The 15438-nt window shown below is 42.4% G+C and overlaps 1 protein-coding gene across 9 annotated transcripts in view; it reads right to left on the bottom strand.

The window, feature by feature from the left end:
- Window positions 1-1002: 1002 nt before the first annotated feature.
- The window catches only part of LOC121540091 (pleckstrin homology domain-containing family A member 7-like), a 171218-nt gene continuing 156782 nt past the window's right edge, over window positions 1003-15438 (bottom strand). For 7 of the 9 annotated variants that reach the window (XM_045207838.1, XM_045207833.1, XM_045207837.1 and 4 more), the window contains 7 exons: window positions 13171-13267; window positions 12928-13019; window positions 9467-9706; window positions 6699-6911; window positions 4149-4282; window positions 3494-3639; window positions 1003-1622 (listed from right to left, as the gene is read on the bottom strand). In XM_045207838.1, coding sequence (XP_045063773.1) covers window positions 1597-1622; window positions 3494-3639; window positions 4149-4282; window positions 6699-6911; window positions 9467-9706; window positions 12928-13019; window positions 13171-13267 — 948 coding nt within the window. In that variant the 3' untranslated portion in view covers window positions 1003-1596. Of the gene's footprint in view, window positions 1623-2197; window positions 2239-3493; window positions 3640-4134; window positions 4283-6698; window positions 6912-9466; window positions 9707-12927; window positions 13020-13170; window positions 13268-15438 lie in introns of those variants that run through there. The other 2 variants (XM_045207831.1, XM_045207834.1) reach the window with 2 other exon arrangements.

A 15438-nucleotide genomic window follows, 5' to 3' on the forward strand; every position in this document is an offset into this window, starting at 1 on the left:
AGTATAACGGTTGCATATGATTTAGGGATATTCAGTATACGCAAGAATTAGATACATGCCTTCAATTGCATTAGCCTATATTTTCATTATTCAGTTGATCATAACTAAGGTGAGTTTTCCTCTCTCTGCGCTTTTTCTAGGCCCATTGGCTGTTTCCTCGTCTCCTCACTCCGCTGCCACCCGCCTCTGCCTCGTTGTTCTCAAAACCATTTTAAAATCAATATTTTTTTCGGGTTCAGGCTCATTTAATTTCTGTGATGTTGAACCAGGCCTGGGCTCGGGCTTCAGCTCACCTGGCTTGGGTCGGCCCGGGATCACATTTTCAGTTCTGATGAGAACTCTAAACTGCATTCGGGTCTGGTGTGCAGTCCAGTAGTGTTAATTATGTGTGTGATTTGAATTGATGGCCACTTTGTGTGAGGTAAATATGCTAGGCTAAAAGGATTCCATGCAACAACCTGTATGGATAATGTGCTATATATTTTTTTGACAGTCTGCTGCTGTGCATGTTGTGTATTTTGTGGAAATGCATTAGTGTGACAATGTTGTAATTTCCCCAAAAAATAAATGACAAGTGTGGTCCCAGGACAGTCCGGGATCCAGGTTTACTGTGTTAATCCCTACCATACAGTTCTCTCAGGGTGGTTCTGGTGCATTGTAGGGGAGAAAGTAGTGATGAGGAAAAAGTTAAAGAAACAAAAGGGGTCGATTCAATCTGCGTTGTAGCGCGGTTCACATTTTAAAGGTAATTTGCTGATTGAGTCGACATAGCGTTTACAGTTAATGCAGTCTCCGTGACCACAGGAACATTGCCTTTAATTGTCAATCGTGCTATAAAGCAGATCTTCAGTGCTATGGATTGAACTGAGCCCAAAATAAATATACTTGTGATTGAATTGTCTTGCATTTAGTGTGTTTCTAGTGAGTTGATGTATGACACATTGAGAGTATAAGAGTTTGTTCATGATTAAATAGTGAGAAAGAACTAGACATGAGGCAACATGTTTTGTTAAAACATTTATTTCCATAAAAACACCATTATGGTTTCTTTCCCTTTTAAATTACACATAATACAATACTGTTGATTGGAAAAAGCATTACATGGCAGTGCTGAGCTACAAAGGGTACAATTTGGTGCAAGATTGTCTTTCATTACTCAAAATAAAATATAATATATGATTCATGTCATCATTACATTTCCCTCTCGACGACCTATAAAATATTGCTTAGAACCTATTTATTTAGAAATATAGGCCACACTGCAAAAACACAGCTAATGATTATCTATTGCAAAAACTAGTAGTGTTAATAATTACACACAACATTCCATAAAAGTGCAAAACACAACTCCAATTCAAACTTAACATTAGGTACACGCACAGTTTCAATGCTCTTTTTGAGTTTCGAATAACTCCTTTTGGTTCTTTAAAAAAAACATTATGCATCTCGTTTTAACTCCAATAAAAAGTATTCTAAAACAAATCACTCTGGCATTAATTGCTGAAAATGATTAGTGTTAAATTCTTTGCCCATCAACTCCAAACTATTTTCATCCACGGATGTCCTGTCCGTGCCTTGGCGTCTGTGAGTCAACGGTCAGTCAGCACTCAGCTGAGCTTTGGCTGAAAGGGGGGGGAATAAAACACTAATTACATTGAAAATACAGACTGTGATGTCTTCAATCTATAGTTCTACCATCTTTCCAAAAAGCCTAAATAAGCAGTGCTTGTTTGTGTGGAAACAATAAGCCACATCCTTTTTACATTCTAATCACGTGACCCAACAAGATCACATGACCCAACAACATTTGGAAACCAAAAGCCACCACACTTCAGAAAAGAAACCACCAAAGCACTCAAAGTTGTCAGAGCTGAAATGACACCTAAAGACTACAGCTATCCCACTGGGCACTGACGTCAGTTCAACGTCTAGTTTTGATTTACATTTGGTTGAGTTGTCAACTAACGTGAATTCAACGTGAAATCAACAAAACAATTCACCATGTTATTGGATTTAGGTTAAAAGTTGGTTGAAAAAAAAGACGGAATGCCCTTATGTTGATTCAACATCATCACATCTATTTTTTGGGGGTTGAAATGATGTGGAAACAAGGTTGATTCAACCAGTTTGTGCCCCAGTGGGATGCCACCTCAAACACATCACAGAGGCATCTTAAGGCCACGACACTGCAGTGTACCTTCACTAGATCTGTTCACCATCTCCCCAGCATCTCGCCGTCTGCACAACCAGGGGCAATGAGAGAGGGTCAGATTACTGTGTTGTACAGTGAAAATGCCCCTACACGCTGATATTGGGTCAGTTTTGGGTCAATTTTCTCCACTAATGGTTAAGGTTATGATTGGGGGAGGGAAAGCTGAAACTGCATTTGTCTCCCTTTCTCTGTTCCGATTCTCTTTTTCCAGAAGTGTGCACTGGCACACTCCCCATCATAGATTTGATTTAAGCATTGGCTGGAGGAAGTTTCCACCATTAATAAATCCAGACAAGAAAATGTGCAATTGCACACTTTGAGAGAAGGGTGGAGAATCAGTCCGCTAACTGGGTTGGCTTCTCTGAAGAGAGCACCGTCAAAGCCTCAATGTCCTGCTAGATACTCCATCTATAGCTATATTAAAGGAGTGTTTTATGAAGGAATGAATTAATGGTTATGGAGGGATCAAAGATACTGTAGGCAGTTCAGTGGGAAAAGTGTGTGTGTGTGTGTGTGTACAGTATGCTTAGAGTAGCCTATGTGTATAGGCTGTGTGTGGACACTGTGCAGTATATACACTCAGTGTATTAGGCACACCCATCTAGTATCGGGTCGGACCCTCCTTTGCCTCCAGCACAGCCTGAATTCTTCGGGGCATGGAAACGTTGCTCAATTGGTATCAAGGGACCTAACGTGTGCCAGGAACACATTCCCCACACCATTACACCACTGCCACCAGCCTGTACCGTTGACACCAGGCAGGACGGGGCATGCTGCTCATGCTGCTTACCCCAAATCCTGACTATGACATCAGCATGACGCAACAGGAACCCGGATTCGTCGGACCAGGCAATGTTTTTCTACTCCTCAATTGTCCAGTGTTGGTGATGGCGTGCCCACTGGAGCCGCTTCTTCTTGCTTTTACCTGTTAGGAGTGGAACCTGGTGTGGTCGTCTGCTGCAATAGCCCATCCGTGACAAGGGCCAACAAGTTGTGCATTCCAAGATGCCGTTCTGCACACCACTGTTGTACTGCGCTGTTATTTGCCTCAAAGTCGCTTAGGTCACTAGTTTTGCCCATTCTAACGTTCAATCAAACAGTAACTGAATGCCTCGATGCCTGTCTGCCTGCTTTATATAGGAAGCCATGGCCACATATGTAGGAGCGAACCATTTTCGTGAACGGGGTGGTGTACTTATTAAACTGGCCACTGAGTGTATATGTAGTGTGTATGTGTTTGCCTGTGTGTTTACACGTGTCCATGTGTGTGTATGAGCTGACCTGTGAACTGCTTGCTCTTGATGGAGGCTTCAGAGGCCAAGGCGTGGGACACATTCATGATCCTCTCCTGCTGCTGCATGGCTAGGTCCAGATCAGTAAAGTCCAGTGGGACAGCCACACCAGACGACGGATGTATGTTCTGAACACTGACACACAGGTGGGAAGGGAATACAAACATGAGGAAAAAGAGAGTCCGAAACCCAAAGGAAACACAGTCTGTGTCCCACATGGCACCTTTTTCCCTACAAATTCAGTCCTGGTCAAAGTAGTGCACTATGTAGTTAATAGTGTGCCATTTGGGACATACACAATGTTTGCATTCACCTTTTTGTGTTGTGATCTAATGTTTTTGTAGTTTGCTTAAATTTTAAGCTTGGACCCAGTTTTAAGTCACAACTGGGATTGAATCAACCACAACCCACCCAACAGTGGATCCAGTGGATCCAGAGACCCAAGATTAGGGACACACTGTCATTACAATACTTATGATATGTTTTCTTCAGATTTCTCACAAACAACAACTACTATTTCTTATCAAGAATCTGCCAGATCACCCTAAATGTACCTTCGTTTTTTAAAAAGCAACTTTGAATTTCTGTTTGCAATAAAAAAGTTCTATATAAAATAGATTGTTATTTAACTAAGTCTGTAGTACTTGGATTTGGCCAGGATGTTTTTGATGCGTGCTGCTCTGCGTTGACGCTCCTCCATCTCCTCCTGGCTCAGAGGCTCCCCGGGGTCTGACTCCACATAGCGCTCTGAGATAGGCACCTTCTGGGGCTTGGACAGCTACATACACCAATCATAGTGAAGACATCCAGTCAACTAACCAATCCGTATTAAAGGGCAATTCCACCACTTTTCAACCTCATTTTCATAATCTCCAGCACAATACCAGTGTCTACATATGTGAAAACAGCGCATTTCCACATACATTTTTTTGTAATATTAATCTAGTTAAAAAGTTATACCCGATGACATCATCAAAAGTTTAAACATGTTAAAAAACGTGATTTTCAAACACAGATTCGCGGTGAGGTGGGGAGCAAGACAATACCCTGCTTCTGGATAGAAACTCTTTGCAGGTTTTGAAAAATCACAGTTGTTTTTCTTTCAATCCCACCCTGTGATGTCACAGACAAGCATTCTTTAGGACCTTTCTTCTTATCTTTTTAACCACAGATCATAGAAACACGCTTTTTTCAGATAAGTAAACACTGGTTTGGTGCTGGAGATAATGAATATGAGGTTGAAAACTGGCAGAACTGTGCTTTAAGGCTTAGAACAATACTCAGCAATCATCTGTTTACAGTGCCTTCAGAAATTATTCATTCCCCTTGACTTATTCCACATTTTGTCGTTACAGCCTGAATTCAAAATTGATTAAATTGACTTTTTTCTCACCCATGTACACACAATACCCCATAATGACAAAGTGAAAACATATTTTTTGAAATGCTTGCAAATATATTGAAAATTAAATATAGAAATATCTCATTTACATAATTATTCACACCCAAGTCAATACATGTTAGAATCACCTTTGGCTGCGATTACAGCTGTGAGTTTTATGGGTAAGTCTCTAAGAGCTTTGCACAAATGGATTGTACAATATTTGCATATTATTCTTTTAAAAATTGGTTGTTGATCATTGCTATACAGCCATTTTCAAGTCTTGCCATAGATTTTCAAGTTGATTTAACTTGAACATTTGATTTGTAACTAGGCCACTCTGGAACATTCAATTACGTCTTGGTAAACAACTCCAGTGTAGATTTGGCCTTGTGTTTTAGGTTATTGTCCTGCTGAAAGGTGAATTTGTCTCCCAGTGTCTGTTGGAAAGCAGACTGAAGTTTTCCTCTAGGATTTTCCCTGTGCTTAGCTCTATTCCGTTTCTTTTTATCCTAAAAAAAACTCTGTAGTCCTTGCCGATGACAAGCATACCCATAACATGATGCAGCCACCATCATGCTTGAAAATATGAAGAGTGGTACTCAGTGATGTGATGTGTTGTGTTGTGTTGTGTTGTGTTGTATTTGCCCCAAACAGTATACTTTGAATTCAGGACATAAAGCTTATTTCTTTGCCACATTTTTCTTCCTTCTTTTCACTCTGTCATTTAGGTTAGTATTGTGGAGTAACTACAATGTTGTTGATCCATCCTCAGTTTTCTCCTATCACAGCCATTCAACCCTGTAACTGTTTTAAAGTCACTATTGGCCTCATGGTGAAATCCCTGAGCGGTTTCTTCCTCTCCGGCAACTGAGTTAGGAAGGCTGCCTGTATCTTTGTAGTGACTGGGTGTATTAACAGACCATCCAAAGTGTAATTAACAACTTCACCATGCTCAAAAGAATATTCAATGTCATTTTTTTTTTTACCATTCTACCAATAGGTGCTCTTCTTTGCGAGGCATTGGAAAACCTCCCTGGTCTTTGTGGTTGAATCTGTGTTTGAAAATCACTGCTCGACTGAGGGACCTTACTGTATGTGTGGTGTACAGAGATGAGGTAATTATTCAGAAATCATGTTAAACACTATTATTGCACACAGAGTGAGTCCATGTAAATTATTAACTTAAGACATTTCAGCTTTTCATTTTGAATCAATTTGTAAACATTTCTAAAAACATAATTCCACTTTCACATTATGGGGTATTGAATGTAGGCCAGTGACACAAAATCTAAATTTGATCAATTTTTAATTCAGGCTGTAACATAACAAAATGTGGAAAAAGTCAAGGGGTGTGAATACTTTCTGAAGGCACTGTAAGTGGTCATACTTTTGGGGTCAGATAAATTCATACTTTGCGGTTCAGCACAGTTATAAGGCTCCACAAAAACAAGGTTATGTGATTGTAGTTGAAAGCATCAGTTCACTTTGCATTTTGTATGCTAATTTTGTATGTTAATTTTGTATGTGGTGAATGGTAAGTAGAATGAGAGCTACAGGCTAGCCTCTAATTCAAAACCATCCACGACTGCATAGTATTAAAGGGGATGTTCAGTACTATACAGTTAGTAGTGGCTGTTTAAAGAAGGATGGATTACAGTTTCTCCAGGCCCATAGACTACTTTCAGGGTGAGGTAAAATACAGAACTTCCTCTTTTTAACCACTTATGTGTACAGGCATAATATTCATCAATAAGAGTATTGATAGGAGATCATTCGGCACCAGATTCTGAATGGCCATCCGTGAACGTACCTCACGACTGAGGTCCAGGTCGTAGTCAAGGGGCTCCAGGTCAGTCTCCCTCATGGGCGTGGCCATCACCGTGAGCCACTCATCTGATTGGATCCTCTCCCTTTCCTTCAGCTCTCTACGCCCCTCGTCGCTCTGGCCCTCGGCACCCTGTCGCTCCTCCACCTGAGCTCTCTGCTTCTGCTGCAAGTCTAAGTCATGCTGCTCTCGCCTCCACTAGGGGGGGGACAAACAACAGTTACTTTATCTGACCACTTGAGAAGGGGTTCTAAAACCTTTTGGGGCTGGGGACCCCTTTAGTGATAGCAAATTCATCAGGGACCCCCCTCATAACACATAACCCGAGTGAGGTAAAAAATGTAAAAAGCATATAAGGAGTTTTACTATGACTTCGGCAGTGCATGGCCAGAAAAATCAAGTTTCGGACCCTGGGAGGAACATTTTAAAGGCCCACTGTATCTGACCACTAAACCAGGACAAAAAAATACCATGAATACCATGATTTTAGGGATTTTCACGAACTTTAATCCATAGAATGGTCCTTTGGAGGAAGGACTGTTGACATATATATCTAAAAGCAAAAATAGATTTCCTTAAAAAAAAAAAAAAATTATGACATTTTTTTGTCCTGGTTTCATGAGGAAATTAGATTAATGACAGCATCATGAGAACCAACCACCAAACGATACTGATTAACCTATGACCACAAACCCACACACACTCCTTTGCTTTTCCAAACCCATAAACACATTTGTGTGTTTGTCTGTCTGTTTGACAGTGTGTGCACTGTATGAGTGTATTTGTTTGTGTGTCCAAGCTCTTAGACCCATGCATGCATCATTCCCACTGCAGAGCGTGTAGGCCTCATCTGCATGTATTCCCATGCTGTGAGGACAAAGTGCATCACATGCGTTATTGTGCTCGGTGGACGGAGGAAAATCACACATCACAGGGAAAATACATGCATACATATTCATCAAACACCTGCCAAATGGAAAAACACAGCCAGAAGAGATTTTTAGAAGCAACGTTACTTTATTCTCGAGTGCAAATCTCTACATTAGAAAATAACAGGCGTGAAGGAGTTGTGTATTGCCTCTTCATTTTACAGATGAATTTAACATTAGCTGTCCATTATTTCATAATGCCTTCTCTGTCCCTAGAGTGGTATCCCTTCCTTTGTGCTATTCTCTCATCCTTGCTGATTTAAAACAAATTGGGATGGGTGAAAGCAATATGGTGGAATTTACACCTGTCTTGACGGTAGGCTTTCGGCAACCATTTTGCTTATATCTCTCCTGTCCTTTCATCTGCAGTGAGGACAATAAAACAGGCCAATAGGCCACTTAAAGGTACTCAGACTGGAGTACTCTCTCACTATAACCTTGACCGTGGAAGTGGACCATTGTAGCGGTCAAGTAGAAACTTCTTTGTTGTGGTCTTAAAAAGGCTGTGATAATGTTAATGTAGCACCAACTACAAACAACATGGTGTGAATAAGTGACTGTTTAGTGTGGCATGGTGTGGTATAAGATGAGCAGATTCAAATGACCTAAAAGAGAGAGTCTAAAATGAGAACTAGTGTAAGCTCTGACTATTATGGTGAAGAACTACAAAATGAAACTCCGTAACCAGCAGGAGCTGATGAAGTTAGTATTGTCAACTGTAAGTAGGAGCTGGGAACACAAAGGCTGATGGGAAATGCAGTTATGAGTTTGAAGCTATTATTGATGATCTCACAGCAATCTGGTTAAGATTGTGTGTTAGATAAGATATTAGACATTAGTCTTTGTAATGTGACATCCCTTGTCTTTTGACGATCCTCGGCTCAATTCATCTGATTCTGTGGTAACCATAGCATGCCAAGGCAACCAGGGTGGAAAAAGTGAGGTTGAAGGAGAATTTTGTGAGAAGAATTGTGGAATTAAAGAATTATGATTCATCAGCAAAAAAAAGGCACTTTGATTTCATTCATGTCATTCTAAAGATTGAGGGAGCAGGGATGTTTGGTAATGATTGAGGAAGCAGGGATGTTTGGTAATGATTGAGGGAGCAGAGATGTTTGGTAATGATTGAGGGAGCAGGGGTGTTTGGTAATGATTGAGGGAGCAGGGGTGTTTGGTCATGATTTGTACCACTGCCTCGTTGATTTGTTCAAACATGGCACACATTTCCCCATCCCCATTTCATCAAATCTCTATAAAATATAATTTTACAAATGTATAGGCTACTGAAAATATCCTTCAGTAAATGAATAAAAATGTATATGTACAGAAATGTACGTGTAAATAGAATGGGCTTTTCTTCTCTTGACAGAGAGGGAGGGAAGGCAGAGATGCCCACTTCTTCTCCTTGATATACATTCAGTGTGTCACTGAGGTACCACACGGGGGCACTAGTGATCGGGTAAACTCAACCCCTACACCTTAATATAGGGAACAGCTCTGTCTTACAGTCCATCTCTGACAGATATCCCCTCCCCTACTCCCCAAAGCAGCCTCCACCACGCACAGTCTGACTGCTCTGCAGCCCAGCTAGCCCCGGCTTAGCACCAGCCCCACCGGCCCTTAGAGTGTTAGCGGGATGCTAACTTGACTATTGTTACTGCCATTGGTTATACATGAGGGAGAGGGTGGGAGAATGGTGTTAGCGTAAGCCGTTCAGCATGTTAGTGCTTGTGGCGGTGGCTCCTATGTGAGGGGTTCGGCAGGGGCGTGACAGCAGCAGTGGTCCCTGCTTCTGCTGCGGGGTTGGGGAGGGGGGGAACGTACTGAGCCCAGGTCAGTGGAGGAGAGAGGCCTGGTGGAGGAGGAGGAACGATGGGTGGTGGTAGTGGAGTGACGTTCTCCCTGGCTGAGGTTCCTCTTGCGCTCGCGGACCAGGGCCCTCTGGTGTCTCTTCATACGCTCCAGCTGCTCCTCAGCACTCATGCGGCCCCGGGGGGCCTGGGCCAGAGACTGGGGCTGCTGGTCGGAAGAGTACAGCTGCTCCAAGGCACTCCTAGGTCTCTCCTGGGACAGATAGTGAGAGAGGGAGATAGTGAGAGATAGTGAGAGAGACAGAGAGAGAGAGGAGGATGGGATGAGAGCGAGAGAGAGAGAAACATAGTGAAAGAGATATGAGATGGGTAGTGACATAGGGGTGTGATATGAAGAGGGGGAAGGAAAGGAGAGGAGGAAGACAGGAAAGGAGAGGAGAAGACAGGAAAGGAGAGGAGAAAGACAGGAAAGGAGAGGAGAAAGACAGGAAAGGAGAGGAGAAAGACAGGAAAGGAGAGGAGAAAGACAGGAAAGGAGAGGAGAAAGACAGGAAAGGAGGGGAGAAGACAGGAAAGGAGAGGAGAAAGACAGGAAAGGAGAGGAGGAAGACAGGAAAGGAGAGGAGGAAGACAGGAAAGGAGGGGAGAAGACAGGAAAGGAGAGGAGAAAGACAGGAAAGGAGAGGAAAAAGACAGGAAAGGAGAGGAGAAAGACAGGAAAGGAGAGGAGGAAGACAGGAAAGGAGAGGAGGAAGACAGGAAAGGAGAGGAGGAAGACAGGAAAGGAGAGGAGGAAGACAGGAAAGGAGAGGAGGAAGACAGGAAAGGAGAGGAGGAAGACAGGAAAGGAGAGGAGGAAGACAGGAAAGGAGAGGAGGAAGACAGGAAAGGAGAGGAGGAAGACAGGAAAGGAGAGGAGGAAGACAGGAAAGGAGAGGAGGAAGACAGGAAAGGAGAGGAGGAAGACAGGAAAGGAGAGGAGAAAGACAGGAAAGGAGAGGAGAAAGACAGGAAAGGAGAGGAGAAAGACAGGAAAGGAGAGGAGGAAGACAGGAAAACAAAGGAAAAAACAGACATCTTCAACACTAATTCAGTATTTAGTCTCAGGACATGATAGCCGAGTTGAGTGGCGACTGCACCTCTAACTACATCGAGTCGCTGTCAATCGATACTAAAAATATCCTTGTACCTACACTATATATACATAAAGTATGTGGACACCCCTTCAAATGAGTGGATTCTGCTATTTCAGCTACACCCGTTGCTGACAGGTGTATAAAATCGAGCACACAGCCATGCAATCGCCATAGACAAACATTGGCAGTAGAATGGTCTTACTGAAGAGCTCAGTGACTTTCAACGTGGCACCGTCACAGGATGCCACCTTTCTAACAAGTCAGTTCGTCAAATTTCTGCCCTGCCAGAGCTGCCCCAGTCAACTGTAAGTGCTGTTATTGTGAAGTGGAAACGTCTAGGAGAAACAACGGCTCAGCCGCGACATGGTAGGCCACAAAGCTCACAGAACAGGACCGCCGAGTGCTGAAGCGAGTAAAAATCATCTGTCCTCGGTTGCAACACTCCAAGTTCCAATTCTTTTAATGGTTACTTCATTGGCAAATTAGGCAAACTTAGGCAGGAAATGCCAACAACGAACACTGAGCCATCGTATTCATACATAAAAAAAACAAATAATGAAAGAAAAGCATTGCAAGTTAGAATTTTGTAAAGTTAGAGTGGGAGAGGTGGAAAAATTACTGTTATCGATCAATAATGACAAACCTCCTGGCATTGACAACTTAGATGGAAAGCTACTGAGGATGGTAGCTGACTCTATAGCCACTCTTATCTGTCATACAGTGTCTTTAATCTGAGCCTAGAGGAAAGTCTTTGTCCTCAGGCCTGGAGGGAAAGCAAAGTAATTCCGCTACACAAGAGTGGTAAAGTGGCCTTTACTGCTTGACCAAATACAATGCTATTTCTCTGTAAACAAACTAACAAAAGACTTCAGCATGCTTATAGAGAAGGGCACTCAACATTTACTGCACTGACACAAATTACTGATGATTGGTTGAAAGAAATTGATAATAAGAAGATTGTGGGAGCTGTACTGTGGGAGCTGTACTGTTAGATTTCAGTGCATCCTTTGATTTTATTGACCATAACCTGTTGTTGAGAAAACATACAGTACCAGTCAAAGGTTTGGACACACCTACTCATTAAAGGGTTTTTCTTTATTTTTACTATTTTCTACATTGTAGAATAATAGTGAAAACATCAAAACTATGAAATAACACATATGGAATCATGTAGTAACCAAAGAAGTGTTAAACAAATCCAAATATATTTTATATTTGAGATTCTTCAAATAGCCACCCTTTGCCTTGATGACAGCTTTTGCATACTCTTGGAATCTCTCAACCAGCTTCATGAGGTAGTCACCTGGAATACCTTCACTATTATTCTACAATGTAAAAAATAAAGAAAAATGAGTAGGTGTGTCCAAACTTTTGACTGGTAGTGTATATACATATATATATATATCTACAAAACAAATATTATATGGGGGATTGGAAGTGATGATGACAATTACATTGATAGAAGCCACAATCTATCTGCAATATTAAAGCTGATCTACCCCTAAAAAAAAAACACACTATGGTGTCCCTAGTGCAGGGTTGCCCAACTGGTGATTTTATTTGGCCCCCCAGGTTTTCTGAGCAAAAACAAAAACAAATATTTTTTAAACATTTTGTAAATGTTTATTGTTGGACATAAAAAACTGTAAAACACCAGCAAATCAGCTCCAAGTGATTGTAATTGAGGAAATCTCTTCCAAAGTATTCCCACGCATAATAGATATGTGATCGTATACAAATGTAAGCAAGGTTTGAAATTATTATGTTTTAGTCAAATATATCTGTTTGGGCTTCTTGCGGTCAACTTTTAGTCTACAAATTATTTGTAATTATGTTCCGGCCCCCTGACCATCCGCTCAATAAAAAAATTGGCCCGCGGCTGAATCTAGTTGATGATACCTGTCTTAGTGTATGTGTTTGAGTTAGGCGTATGTTCCTTAACACTGTGGTGTTCATAGTGTGTGTGTTTGAGGTTACTGCATGTCTGCTTCCCTAATGCCACCCTATTCCCTGTAAGCCCAGGTCAACAGTAGTGCACTATATAGAGAATATGTTGCCATTTGGGATACAGCTCATATCTCGTTCCATCCCCTGTGTGGTGACTCACCCTCCCTATTCCCTACATAGTGCACTACTTTTGACCAGAGCCTATTCCCTAAATAGTGCACTACTTTTGACCAGAGCCTATTCCCTAAATAGTGCACTACTTTTGACCAGAGCCTATTCCCTAAATAGTGCACTACTTTTGACCAGAGCCTATTCCCTACATAGAGCACTACTTTTGACCAGAGCCTATTCCCTACATAGTGCACTACTTTTGGAAGGTGTGGTGACTCACCCTCCCTGCAGAGCCGGCCGCCCCTCTCCTCAGGGTCACATAGGAGGAGATGTTACTGGACTGGTTCAGCCTCGACGATGAGCCTGACAGACCTGGGACGGACAGGAAACAGGAAACACTGTCACAGTATGCTTGGGAGGAAACTCATTCTGACACAGCACCACTGCCCTGAAGAAACACGGAGTGGCAAGGAGTGGAATGTAAGCCTAAAACAGGTCTGGATTCCAGGCTAGCTGATGATACCTTTGTTTGGGAGGGTCTGGTAGCCCCCCTCAGACCCTGTGCTGCTCCGGCCCATCCCCGGCAGCTCTGGTTCACTGAGGTACGACCGCAGCTCCACCTGAAATGACCACAACCACAGAGGTTAAAGCAGCAATCACACTGCAGACGTCACACTAGACCAGTGAGGTTTGAGTCAACTTAATACTCAATACAATACATATTGCTTTCAATTAGGGCTGTGGCAGTCATTACATTTTGTTAGCCGGTAACTGTCATGCAAATAACTCCCGGTCTCACTGTAATTGACCAAAGGAGATGATTGTGTACTACAGGAGAAAAAGAGGACTGAACACGCCTCCATTCTCATCGACGGGGCTGTAGTGGAACAGGTTGAGAGCTTCAAGTTCCTTGGTGTCCACATCACCAACAAACTAACATGGTCCAAACACACCAAGAGAGTCGTGAAGAGGGCACGACAAAGCCTATTCCCCCTCAGGAGACTGAAAAGATTTGGCATGGGTCCTCAGATCCTCAAAAAGTTATACAGCTGCACCACTGAGAGCATCCTGACTGGTTGCATCACCGCCTGGTATGGCAACTGCTCGGCCTCCGACCGCAAGGCACTACAGAGGGTAGTGCGTACGGCCCAGAACATCACTGGGGCCAATCTTCCTGCCATCCAGGACCTCTATACCAGGCGGTGTCAGAGGAAGGCCCTAAGAATTGTCAAAGACTCCAGCCACCCTAGTCATAGACTGTTCTCTCTACTGCCGCACGGCAAGCGGTACCGGGGCGCCAAGTCTAGGTCCAAAAGGCTTCTTAACAGCTTCCTGAACAGCTAATCATGGCTACCCGGACTATTTGCATTATTGCATTATAGCTGAATAAAGTACAAAGGATATTTGTTTGTGATACAAACCTTTTTTTGTGACACAAACCTTAGGCTCTATGTTTTCATTTCTAATACATTGTGACTAATGTTGATTTGAAAAAAGTCCCATGAAAGGCATGCGTACTGCTCTGTTTGTTCCACATGCTACACACTTCATCAGTCTCTCATTCACAATTTGACAAGCACTTGATAATATTTTCACCCATCAGACTATTCTCAATTTAATCTGGTCTTTTGATTTATAATAGCCCACCCAAAAACAAATATCACACGTTTTTAATATGCCAGGTAGGCTACACCCGTTTTAAAGCGGATTAATGTGCTTAATGTTAAGAATTTAGCAATAAATATAGCAGCACGAGAAAGCTGGGATCCTCTTTTAAATAGTGGCCAGACAAAACTGTTTTCACATGCAATTGCCCAATGACTGGGTTTATAAGAACATATGTTTCACAAGGCTCTGTAGGCTATGGGCTCTCCAACGCCGTTCCAGGGGTCTTGGGTCTATAGGCTACGTTTAGTGTTATTTGGACACTTTAGTCGTGATACAAAGCTCATCTAAACATATAGGCCTATGGGCTAAGCTACATGATGCTTGCGACTATGATATGAAAAAGTCGCACAAAAATGCATGCGCTGTTTCTTGCCTTAGACTGCACACACTGGGCATCATTCACAAGTGATAACATTCTCACCCATCAGACTATTCTCAATTTAATCTTGTCTTTATATATAATATGTGTGACATTAGTTTTGATTTAGAATAGACCATTATCATGCACCTGTTGGAACAGGGGCAGGGAAAAAAAGACGTAATCCGTATGCACTTAAATAGGGAATGGAGGACGCTTTTCCCAAGGTTCATTTTCATGCCAGCCAGGTAGGCGACTCCGGTTGTAAAGCAAAGCAATGTGGTTAATATTAGGAAAGTTCCTAAATAAATATTGTTAGCCTATAGAAAGCTGATGGGATCCTCCTCTTTTTAATAGAGGCCATCAAAACTCAGTTTTCTCATGCAATTGCATAGCATAGCCTATAGAAATGTTGTCAACATGGGCATATAAGAACACTTATTTCTTCCATGCATCAACCAGCTATGAGGAGCTAGCTCTCGGTGCGCAACAGGTGATCCTATTCCGCTCAAACTCAATGCCAGGGCTCTCATGAAGTGTTTGATTTTATTTTCGATTGCATTTGCATTGATGTCAGAGTGATTAGAGGGACAATAGAGCACTGATTACCAGGCCATTAGCGACTGGCAGTTAGCAAGTTTGGTAGGCTACTAATGACCATCAGCGACATCAGAGCGCAGTTTTAGAGAAGGCTAGTTACCATGACTCAACAGTCACGTGGTTTTTAACTGTGGTCATGACTTGTGACTGCCGGTGTGGCAGTAA

The sequence above is a fragment of the Coregonus clupeaformis genome, chromosome 26 (genome assembly GCF_020615455.1).
Source record: "Coregonus clupeaformis isolate EN_2021a chromosome 26, ASM2061545v1, whole genome shotgun sequence".
Classification (NCBI taxonomy): Eukaryota; Metazoa; Chordata; class Actinopteri; order Salmoniformes; family Salmonidae; genus Coregonus; species Coregonus clupeaformis.